Raw genomic sequence first — 12,377 nt, 5'->3', positions numbered from 1 at the left:
TTAATAATTGTAGGTAAAATCGCTTAACTTCTGCCCTGGCTGCTGTGCCATGGCTCTAAGCTTGTCCTCAAACCCTGCCAGGTAGTCATGTGGGAGGAAAGCTAACATGAAGGCCTCCTTGAACGTCCTCTAATCATGGGTTTTTGCTCTCTCCCTGTTCCACCAGCTCAGTGTGTGTTTCTTTACCACACTACTTAAGGCCCACGAGTTTAGCTTTTGTTAAGGGCTGAATGTGTAAGACGTTCTCACACTGTTTATTGAAGTTGAGGATGTCAGATGTCTCTGCTTAGTCACTGACGGAAGGAGATTTCAGCAGTATAGGAGGTCTTGCATCAAATGAGGAAGCACCATGCACAACGTAAGAAGGTATGGTGGTGGGTGCATGGGTCTGTGTAGGTTGCCTTACAGTATAGGTATTGCTCAAGCTAGTGGAGGTTGGAACACAGGCCTCGGCAGGTTGGGAGCGGAGACTGGGGGTGTATGCAAACTAGTAATAGTAGGTGTAGCAATCTGCCTGACCTTTTTATTTGATTTTTCCACTTTGCATCCCTCTGCAGGAAACAATCTTTCACTGCCTTTTTGAGTTTTTCTAAAGACTTCTGGAAGGTGTCCTGCAGGCTTTTGGTGTCCCGGAGGCTTGCCTCAACAGCCTCTCTCAAAGCTTCTTCCTTGTTTATCGAGCTGTTGATTGCCTGTTTATGGGTGGTTTCGAAAGCTTCAACAAGGGTTTTCCGGGCAAACAAAGATACAAATAAATAGTAAAAGATATTAGTTCGGCTGTAGGATTACTTCTAGTCACAAACGATCCTTCAGTAAAATCCACAGCCTGTGCTATTGTCTCTATAATCATTCGGTTGAATAGTATTATTAAATTTTAATAATAATAATAATATATTTCTATAACAACAAACCACAATTCACCGTATGGGCCACCACTTTGTAAGCAATGGTTACCACTTATGCTACATTTTTTTTTAAACAGCAGTTTTTTAACTGATATATATATATATATATATATATATATATATATATATATATATATATATATATATATATATATATATATATATATATATATATAAAATTTATTTATTTATTTATAAATGAGGAACCAGAAATAACTTCCATCAAATTCACCATGTATTATACAAAAAAATCAAACGATGCCAATAACCAAATATGTACATCCAGATCATACTATATATATATATCTGTCTCTTCCCCTAAATTATATTTAGTTCTGTGATTTTTTTTTTTTTTTTGCACCATTCCGAGATGACATCATAGACGTGGAATTCTTGTGCATGCTTGTAATAATATCTTGAGCAAAGATGGTGATGTCAACTGTACATTGTGTTTTATTTATTTTAATTAAATCTAATAATTAATTGTGCAACATATGTGAAAGTTCTACAATAGCTTGTTTATTTAATACAAGTGGTGATCACAAAAAATGTGGCTAGAAGTTTGATAAAGAGACTGCTTTTTTTTTGGCAGAGATATTTTCTTTTGGAAAGGGGGATCCTAATGTATGGCAAAACATTAGCTGATGTAAGTATACACACACACACACACACACACACACACAGGTTTTTTTTATAAATATTAAAAAGTGAGTTCAGCAGTCAAGCATCATGTTTTGGACTGATTTTCACACTTTGCTTTAGTTTTTGAATTCATAAATCTCATAATTTCATAAGTCTCATTCAGCTATTAAACAAATTTACCTTGTTTATAGTATCTTCCAAGATGGAGATACATCTTATTGTTCCATTTGGCACATAACTATTTTGTTTTGCGAATGGTTGCGATTTATCACGGAAAATGTAAGCTTATAGTGAATTGTTTTTATGGAGTTAAATTAAGGTAATTTATTGATAAAAAAATTATTAATTATAAAATAGTAAAAGTAGACCTAAAATTCTGTACAGTGTATCATATATTATATAGTCATTACAGGAAACACTAGGTTTCTGCTTATTTATTGGTTGTAGTATCCTCTGAGGTCAAAAAAAGGGCGGAGTTGAAGACATACGTCACCAGATTTAGCCAATGAAAATAAAGAATGCAGTGACGTTTATCTTTAACTCGGCCCCTATTTGACATCATAGGGCACTTCAACCAATAAACAAGCAGAAACTATGCATAGGCTACGTTTCAGTACTGTACAGTACTCACTATAATGTGATATTTCTACAAATGTACACAAAATGAATCTCGCTATATTCTTGCAAATATTTTCTGTGTGTGTTTAAAGAGTGTAGGGAGATAATTTATGGGTCAAACAATACAAAAAAGCATTTTAGTAAATTTATCGTGGAAATTAGTTTTTCGCGGTCGGTTATGGCACGTAACTACCGTGATAAACGGGGGGTGACTGTATACTGTTAATATCACATCCTAATGTGGGTTTCTTTTTGGTGTGACACACAAAAAAATATTTCTCATGTGAAGAACATGGAGTACAAGAAAATAATTTGCCTCACTGATACCCTAAAGTAGCACTTAGTAAAAACACAAGCTGTTGTAGTGTAGGTTACATTTGATGAAAAATTATAAACTATTTAATAAACTTGTTGCCTCGCAGAAAAAGGAGTGAAAGATGACAGCAAGTTGTCACTGAACGGCTTTATTAGCCTTTTTTTTCCCGCTTTTAGTGTTTTTAAATCACACACAAACACACATTGCTCTGCATGCTGTTTCTCCCTTGTGCAGATTTCCGCTCATGCCCTTTTATCCTCATGCTGCCTACTGCAAGAGAGCACATGCTCATGAATAAAAATTATGATCATTACACTTCACTTCCTCTAGCTTTACCCTCCATTCACAAACCAGTGCTTAGTCATACACCTGCTGCCACATTTCATCGTTGTGAAGCATCTGATGAGTGAGAATGTAGACACCGAAACGGACCTCCTCTAATCACTGTGGGACTCCAATTACAACCATGTTAAAAATAGTCCTGAGTTCAGCCTGGACCAAAGACACTTCAGAAAACACTGACTTACCTTTGGTCCCAGCTCTTCCCTGTCTGGAACTACTGTCACCGAAAACACAGGTATCACCTCTGTCCATTGTTTTAGAAGTGGTGGAATTTTTTAAGTGCCCCACCTTTATCTGTGTGCCAAACCTTATAGTCGACATATTGACGACTTGGCGTGTAAATTTAAAGGCTCATTGCCACTTTGTGATTAAGTTAAAAGTTGATGTGCCTAGTAATTTGAAAACTTTCCTCCCCAGTGTGTGGAGTTTCGCTCTCAGGTTGAGGATGTATTTAATTTTACTTTTACTAGAAGGTCCCTTCTTCCTGTTCTAGGATGACGATTTACAGTTGTCTAATAATTTTTAAAGGGAAACTCTTTGGATGCTTGTGTACTGTGAATAATAGGGGCTCAAGCCACGTATCGCAGTTTTGAGTGTCCTCGTAAACTAACATTTATACAATGTTTTAAGTGTATGGTCAAACTGTTTTACTAGCCCATCAGTTAATGGACTGTTCGTGGGCATTGCACCAGCGTATAGCAATCAATGAACCATCAGTTACATGCACTTGGTGTGCCACACTGTTTTTATGTGTCTGCTAATGTGTCTGAACTGGGGGTGAGTGGGGTGGCCCTGGCCCTCCTCCCTTCCCATGTCTCATTGACATGGAGCAAACCTTGATGGGTTTGGCACTGACCTGTGCACATCACACCGCTTGACATTTAATGCAGGACCCAACCACATATTCGTTTCAATAAAAGCTGAAATGTGGGCCAGTTCTTTCCCAGAATTTGTGTATTGGTGAGGGGGGACTAACCATCACCTTAAGAGTACACACACGATAGTAGACATGAGCGCACATACATACACGTTCCCTTTTTATTTTCGCACCACTTAATCCAAAACTCTCATTAATAAAAATTATGACCCTTATCCCTCACTTCCTCCAGCTTTACCCTCCATTCACTCAGCCATGCACCCTCTGCCACACTACTATTATTATTATTTTTTTTTTATGTTGTTAAATTGTTACATTTATTAAAATTATTTATCATATTTCACAGTGTTATGTGCAGCTAAATTAAACATAATCTAACCTGCATGTCTAAAATATATACACATTTTTATTGCCATCTAACTTTTGTACTGTATTAATTAATATAATTCTTAATGTGTTAATTCAAATATTTATGATGTTTATAATTATATTAAGTTATGTATAGAGATTTGGCCACACCCATATTTTGAACAGGTTTTTTTTTTTTTTATGCTTATGTTAAGCTGAAGAAGGGGAAAGTCCGTGGCTGCATTGACATTGGCCTCTCTGTTATGTCCATCAAGAAAAAAAACATGTGTATTGATCTGGATGCAGAGGACAGCATTTACCATCTAAAGGTAGCTACACTTGCTTACATGCATACACTGAAATTGTCACTTTAACACCATATCTATGGCACAAGCAGAAATTGGCTTTAATTGTCTTCTTTAACATTGTTTTCTTAGGTGAAGTCACTGGATCAGTTTGATAAATGGGTATCACAACTACGAAATCACCGCATATTCCGTCAGAATGAGATAGTAATGGATTCTCAAGAGCACCATCTACACTCAGACACTGCTTCACTCAGAAGGGTACCTACTTCATTTGACAGTCACAATACTGCTGTTTTTCCCTTCTGTTCAGTCAATGCATGTCACATACCACGGAGTCAAAATAAAATATGTAAAGTATATAACTTGGTGGTTTATGCTGTAATAGGGAAATAATCAAGAAAACATGGTGTAATTCTGGAAATTACATTTTAGCTATTTAAATACAACGTAATCCCTCGGTTATTGCAGTGGTTATGTTCTAAAACCGCCCGCAATAAACAGACTCCACCCCAAAAATGTTTTTTTGTTTGTTTCTTTTTATTGTTTAAGCCGTAAATCATCCTCCCACACACTTTATACACACAGAAAACATTTGCAAGAATATAGCAAGATGAATTTTGTGTAAATTCTTAAAAATACAGTACACTGTATCACATTTATGGTGAGTACATGTACTGTACAGCAGTGGTCCCCAACCGGCACCGGCTCGTGGGTCAATTGGTATCGGGCCGCACAGAAAGAATACATAACTTTTACATTATTTTTGTTTTATTTATTATCTGATTCTAAACAATGTTTAATTTTGGAAAATGACCGGATTCTCTTCGCCACATCTGTCTATGATTGTCTGACATTAAACCGGTCCTTGGTGCAAAAAAGGTTGGGGACCGCTGATGTAGAGTATACAGTTCTGTAGCCTATGCATAGTTCTCTTTCATCATCTCGTGTTCGAGATCCACCTATGGGAAGGGCATCCGTACCTGACCTCTGCAGAAGCATCCAATTGCACCAAGTCTGGCTTGACAGACAGGAGCACGTGCCCATTGGCAGGTAAGGCAACGCCCCTTACCCGAGTGCATAAGGCACCTGCATGCGCTACCTCTCCTCAGTTAACATTCGCTTCTCGCGACTTCTGCAATCCTTCCTCACAGCTTCCTGGTTTCCTGGACTGCACTTTTTTCGTCTTCAGGAGGACATATCGTCTGATCAGCCTCCGCCGGACGTGCCTGTCCTCAGCCAGTTTAGCTTCGCGAGCCGCCCACGCTTGCATTCCTTTTTTCTTTATGGCGCTTTCTAAAGCGGCACCGGCTACTCCGGTGGACAACCTATCGTGGGCCTGCCCGACCGCGTCCCTTCCCTTCTGTGTTGTCTGCATGGGTCTCAAGCATGCGCAAGAAGCTATTGACCTCCCGGAGAACTGTAGCCATTGCCTGGCGCTCCCAAAAAAAAGCTCATGCGTCGCAGACTCAAAACGGCCGCTTCGCAGTGTGTCGATTTTGAGCTCTCCGACTCGGAGGGGGAAAAAGGCGACGCCGCTGCGCACCCGGGGGCCTCCCGCGATGCGATTTCCTCCGACTGGGCCGACTTGTGTCCTTCCCCGTTCGAGGATTTACTACCGGTCGACAACCGTCTCCCCGAAGGACCGACAGGTTCCGGGGATGAGATCGAGGCGGACCTTCTCGACGGCTGGGATGACGAGGACGGCGGCCCCTCAGGCCCCTCAGGCTCCCCCGCCCCATCTCAATCGGTTTTGCTGGAGCTTTGTGAACGCGCTGCCGCGCGGTTTAGCATCGAATGGCCGGCTCTTCTGAATGCTTCGGATCAGGAGAGAGACGTATATGACAGCAAGCTTCTGGGACCTCCTTCCGGCCCGAGAAAGCAGCTGCTTCCCGTCCTCCCTGCATGTGCTAAACACATGATTAGACACATGAACACATGAATAAATCTGACGAATCCAATGAATTCGTCTCTGGGAGAGAATTTTTCCCCAGATCCCCGCATGTCGTCTCTAGTTTGGCCACTAGATGGTGCCATTGCACCCTTAATGAGCGATCCGGCCGGATTGGCTCTCAGCATTTCCCCAGGCTGGCTGTCTGTCTCAGCCCCCGATTGGGTGATTTACACAGTCACGAGGGGATACAGACTTCAGTTTGCCAAAACACCCCCGCGGTTCAACGGAGTGGTATGGTCCCATACGGACGAGAGCTCCGCTCACATTCTGAAAGACGAAATCTCTTCTCGAGAAGAGAGCGATTCGAGTTGTATCCCCGCATCTAAGCGATCAGGGTTTTTACTCTCGCTATTTCCTGGTCCCGAAAAAAGACGGTTCTCTCCGCCCTATTCTGGATCTCAGAGTGTTGAACAAACATTTAAGGAAATACAATTTCAGAATGTTATCACACGGCCCGCTCATACGTTCAATAAAGCAGAACGATTGGTTTTGCTCGATCGATCAGAGCGATGCTTTTTTTCCACATAAGCATCTATCCTCCGCACATGAAATTCCTTCGTTTCGCCTACCAAGGCGTGTGTTACGAATTCATGGTCCTTCCGTTCGGGCTCGCTCTGAGTCCGAGGACGTTCTGTCTGTGTGTGGAGGCGGGACTTGCGCCTTTGAGATCAGCGGGTATCAGAATCCTCACATACATAGACGATTGGCTTATTATAGCCGATTCGAGAGAGAAAGTGACTTCAGGAGGTCATATTCTTGGGGCTGGAGCTGAATTCCGTTACAATGCGCATGCGCCTGTCACAGAAGCGCATCTCTTCATTCATGAACTGTCTCGCGCGGTTCAGGGAAGGAGCGCGCATACAGTATCGCACATGCCCCAGATTACAGGGTCTTATGGCTTCGGCTGTCCATGCGTTGCCTCTAGGTCTTCTGAGAATGAGGGCTTTTATGAAGTGGGTTTTGTCCCTGCATCTCAGCCCGTTGCGCGATCTTTGCCGCTATGTCACGGTGACGCGCGCGTGCATGGCCGCGCTGCACCGCTGGAGAGTTTTAAACGCGCATGGGACCCCTCTCGGGGCGATCATGCTGTGGAAAGTGGTAACGACAGATGCCTCCTAAACGGGGTGGGGAGCCACACAGGAGGGCAGATCAGTGAACAGTGTATGGCCGAACTCACTTCATTCAGCCCATATAAATTATTTGGAGCTCCTCACTGTGTTGAAAGCTCTAAAACATTTTTTGCCTCGCCTGCAGGGACATCATGTGCTGGTGCGCTGCGACAATACGACAGCTGTGGCACATATCAACCGTCAAGGCGGCATGCGCTTCTCCAAGCTTCATGCTCTAGCTCACAGGTTGCTGGTATGGAGCGCACAGCATTTCCTGTCGTTACGGGCGACTCACGTCCCGGGCATTTTAAACAGGGGCGCAAACCTTCTGTCGAGAGGAAACCCACTCTATGGAGAATGGCGGCTCCACCCTCAGATAGTGAGGCTGCTATGGGGAGGTTCGGCCAGGCTACCGTCGATCTCTTCGCCTCGCACGAAAACGCCCACTGTCCTATGTTCTTCTTGCTTCGGGACGAGGACGCGCCACTCGGTGTAGACGCGCTGGCTCACCCGTGGCCCAGCGCGCTGCTCTACGCTTTTCCTCCTCTCTGCCTGATAACCCCGACCTTGGCCAGGGTCACGGTGCAGGGTTTGTCTCTGATCCTCATAGCTCCCAGATATCCCCAAGGCACCTTGGCTTGCGGAGATAATTACTCTTTAATATGCAGAGCCTTGGCCCCTCCCCTTGCGCACAGACCTCCTGGCCCCAGCGAACGGGGAAATCTATCATCCTCACCCAGACAGGGTGGCTCTCTGGGCCTGGCCCGTGAGAGGGCGAATTTTAACACTTTGGGGCTTTCCCCACGTGTTATCGCCACGATTCAGAACGCCAGGGCCTCTTCCACATGTTCTCTCTATGATTGCAAGTGGCGTGTGTTTGAGGAGTGGTGCGAGAAACACCAGCTCGTCTCATATCTGTGCTCAGTTTCTGACATTCTATGTTTTTTGCAGGACCTTATCGATCGTGGCAGAACTTTTTCGACGATTAAGGTCTATTTAGCGGCTATCGCTGCGTGTCACGTCGGGTTCGGCGACACTACGGTGGGTCAGCACCCCCTTATCCGTAGATTCATGAAGGGCGCGCGCCGCTCCATCCCAATCACCAAAAGTGTAGTCCCAGATTGGGATCTATCCATGGTGTTGGGGGTGCTGGCCCGACAACCTTTTGAGCCCCTGGGGGATATCTCCCTCAGGCTTCTGTCCTTCAAGACGGCTCTGCTTCTGGCTTTGGCTTCCGCCAAACGTGTCAGTGATTTGCATGCGCTCTCGGTTCATTCCTCGTGCACCAAATTCTCGTTCAATGGAGATAAGGTTTTGCTTAGGCCTAACCCGGCCTTCATGCCTAAATGCTTCCCAGCTTTCACTGGTGAGGTGATTGAGCTCTCTGCCTTTCATCCTCCCCCTTTTTTCTCTGCGGAGGACCAGAGGCTGAATGCTTTGTGCCCTGTGCGTGCCCTACGGGTGTACATGGACAGGACAAACTCTTTTCGAAAGAGCGACCAGCTCTTCATCTCTTGGGCCCCGCCGAACACGGGGAATCCCATCTCTAAGCAACGTCTCTCTCGCTGGCTGGTAGAGGCCATTTCCTTAGCGTATGAATCTAGGGGCATGCAGCCCCCATGTGGCCTTAGAGCGCACTCCACTAGAGGCGTGGCTACTTCTTGGGCTCTGTTCGGGGGAGTTCCCTTGCAGGACATTTGTGCCGCTGCGAGCTGGTCCTCTCCGCACACCTTTGTTAGGTACTACCGGCTCGATGTTACCCGAACCCGGTAGCTCATGCAGTCTTAAGTGTGGGCTCTTCGTAGCCACATGCTACTAGGCCTGCACTCCCTTCAACCCTGTCTGCCCGGCCTAGTGATGTATGTTTCAGGCGCATAAGCCCCTTTTTTCCTGACACCTAGGTTGGCCCATTCACATGAACATGTTCTCCTTCCACATGTCGTGGTTTTTTATTCATGGCTGGTTTTTTATCCCCAGCAGTATGTTAATTCTTATGCTTTGTGACGTGCCGTGCACCACCCGTTTGGCCGTCCTCTGGCTTACAGGGCCTCGCTATGAGTGTATTGGGCAACCGGGGAGTTGTCTATATCTCCCATAGGTGGATCTCGAACACGAGATGATGAAAGAGAACAATAGGTTACTTTCGTAACCCCGGTTCTCTGAAACATCGAGTGGAGAGATCCACCAAGTTTGCCCCGCTTGCTGCACGAGAAGCGAATATGCTCACTGAGGAGAGGTAGCGCGTGCAGGTGCCTTATGCACTCGGGTAAGGGGCGTTGCCTTACCTGCCATTGGGCATGCGCTCCTGTCTGTCAAGCCAGACTTGGTGCAATTGGATGCTTCTGCAGAGGTCAGGTACGGATGCCCTTCCCATAGGTGGATCTCTCCACTCGATGTTTCAGAGAACCGGGGTTACGAAAGTAACCTATTGTTTGTCTGCTTGTTTATTGGTTGAAGTGTCCTATCATGTCAAAAAAGAGTTAAAGATACACATCACCGCATTCTTTACTTTCTGTACTGTATTAACATTTTACTTCATTTTAAAATGAATAATTATATTTTTATTAATGCATTTCATTATTTCAACATAAAACTCCATAAAAACATTTCCCTATGTGTTTTGGTCTATTGTGCTATCCGCGAGAGACCAGGAAAATCAGCGAAACTAATTAGTTGTGTGGCAAATGCAATTCCGCGATAAACCGGGGCCGAGAGATTCGAACCGCGGTAAAGCAGGGACTACTGTATAATACTTAGAAAGAATTTTAGGATGAATATCATTAAAACACAAAGCACAAAGTCCTCTGTACATAGACGTCCATGGAGTGGAAATGTGTTGAGTTGTACAATTAACCTGAAAAAATATGTTGAACAAAATCATTTGTTTAGCCATGACCTAAACACAAAATCATTTTGAAAATAGCATTGCAGGCCATAGTGCTAGTTTACAGTAATTAGTGACATTGCTCCTAGACAGGTATGCAAATGCAATCTGTATAAAAAATTTTATTGTTTGAATGAACAAATTAAATAAAATATTTCTCGTTCGATTTTACACATTTCAGGTAACTCATGTCACTGCTCTCAAAACAAATAACAGAGCCATCCGAACACTTAATTGTCCTGATTAATCTGCAAATTTTTGTCAATTTAACACAAATTACAAATTTCATGCCTAATAATTTCATACTTAATAATCAATTAATCAATGCACCAAATTGAATTGAATCTTACTATGAACAACATATTTTTAAATAAAAAGGAGAGGATGTAGGAAGGGTGAAGAAGCATGAAGAAGGTGTAGAAAGTGTTGAAGAGGGAGAATGACTTGTCGCTGGTTGTCTCAGAGTGTGCGTTGATTACTGTAACCCGTTTTAAGTTTGTCCTGTCCTGGGTGTTTAACCCCTAATAATTCTTTGTTTTATTTGAAGTATATGCTTTGACTTCACTTTGCTCTAGTCATTACCATCTGAAGTTGTTATTTAAATATTACAGTTATTACAGTTTTTATCCTGTTTCTAGTTTCTTGATTTTCTTGCCTAGTTCATGTTTGTTGATTGCCTGACCATTGCCTGCACATGGACCTTATTTCTGCATTGTGTCTTTAGCCTGGCAGACCTAATTTCTTTAATTGCAGGTCTATTGTTAGGGGATTTTGTTTAATAAAATTTGAACTAACAATCTGTTATACATTTTTTTAACATATCATAGGGATAAACACATTTATATTTAATTTCCTCTGTCCCTCTCTACAGCAAGCTGTTCTCTCGAAACAATCTTCTGCTCTATCTAAGAACAGTTGGCTACAGAGCTCAGAAGACATGAAGAAATGCTGTAGGGGTATGAGCTGAACAAAAGAAACATTTTACAATCCTTTCTTGTGTTTGCTTTAAACTTTTTCTGATGATCTCTCATAGAACTATCAGAGTGTGAATCATCTCTGCTAGAACTAAATCTGCTATTGAAGAATATGCAAGTATTGCACCGGACATTCTCTGCCCCTGCTGTAACCACATTGCAGGTTGTGTTTGCATGCCTACTTTCACCCATCTTGAGTTTTCTTAGTAAACAGCTTGCGTACTGTCCAGCATGCACTCCAATTCTCACTGTCATTTTGTCCTGATAGACTGAAGGTATAAGAAAAGAAAGAAAAAAAGGTAGAAGAAGATGGAGGTCCAAACATTATAGGAAGAACAGCAAAAATACTTCATTGGTAAATTATACACAGTTCTATTAACTAGTAATGCACTGTGATGGTTTATGTTAATAAACAATAATCCTCAATTTAGGTTTCTGGCTCAACTACATCTGCACATCTGTATGTTTCAAACCCAAACCTGACATATTCTCAGCCAGAGTTAGACACACCAGACTCACTTATTGATGCCTCGCAGTTACAGGAGGACTTCTGCAAGTTGGCTGGTACTGGTGAGTCTTGCAGTTTTTAATTGAGTAGTAAAAATCAGCAACAAGATTTTTTTTTTCTATTTCTAATTCAACTTTCATTTAACTAATGGTTTTAAGATGGGTAGTGGGTAAAATTTTGTCCTCAATGTTGATGTGTTAGCAGCAGGAAAAGTGGGCAAAACTATTTGAACGAGTTTGACAAGGGCCAAATTGTGATTGCTAGACGAGTGTGGTCTGATCGAACAGACGAGCTCCTGTGGCTCAAATTGCTGAAGTAATGCTGTTAATGCTCAGTGTCAGGACTGTTTTGGCAGCAGAAGAGGGACCAACACTATATTAAGCGGATGGTCATAATGTTGCGCCTGATCAGTTTAAGTTTTTAATTCTTTCAATCCCTTTTTCATTTTAGTGTGTGCCACCTTGAAATCTACATACAGTTCTCTGTGTACAGAGAGAGACAGAGTTCGATGCACATTGGAATTAAACAGCTGTCCCAATATGGTATGTAATTGTTCATGTGTTTGTGTGTTTTTGTGTATAACAGTTACAATTAA

The 12,377-nt window shown here is 42.8% G+C and overlaps 1 protein-coding gene across 1 annotated transcript in view; it reads left to right on the top strand.

Moving 5' to 3' along the window:
* The window catches only part of osbpl3a (oxysterol binding protein-like 3a), a 64,235-nt gene that overhangs the window by 27,753 nt on the left and 24,105 nt on the right, over window positions 1–12,377 (top strand). The window contains exons 4-11 of the mRNA XM_083543278.1: window positions 1,498–1,551; window positions 4,264–4,377; window positions 4,486–4,614; window positions 11,172–11,256; window positions 11,334–11,437; window positions 11,543–11,629; window positions 11,706–11,844; window positions 12,233–12,324. Of these exons, the coding sequence (XP_083399404.1) occupies window positions 1,498–1,551; window positions 4,264–4,377; window positions 4,486–4,614; window positions 11,172–11,256; window positions 11,334–11,437; window positions 11,543–11,629; window positions 11,706–11,844; window positions 12,233–12,324 (804 nt within the window). The remainder of the gene's footprint in view (window positions 1–1,497; window positions 1,552–4,263; window positions 4,378–4,485; window positions 4,615–11,171; window positions 11,257–11,333; window positions 11,438–11,542; window positions 11,630–11,705; window positions 11,845–12,232; window positions 12,325–12,377) is intronic.

The sequence above is a fragment of the Silurus aristotelis genome (assembly GCF_946808225.1).
Source record: "Silurus aristotelis genome assembly, chromosome: 6".
NCBI classification, from domain to species: Eukaryota; Metazoa; Chordata; class Actinopteri; order Siluriformes; family Siluridae; genus Silurus; species Silurus aristotelis.
The sequence above is the reverse complement of the archived record's forward strand: the minus strand, read 5'-3'. Positions and strand labels throughout refer to the sequence as shown.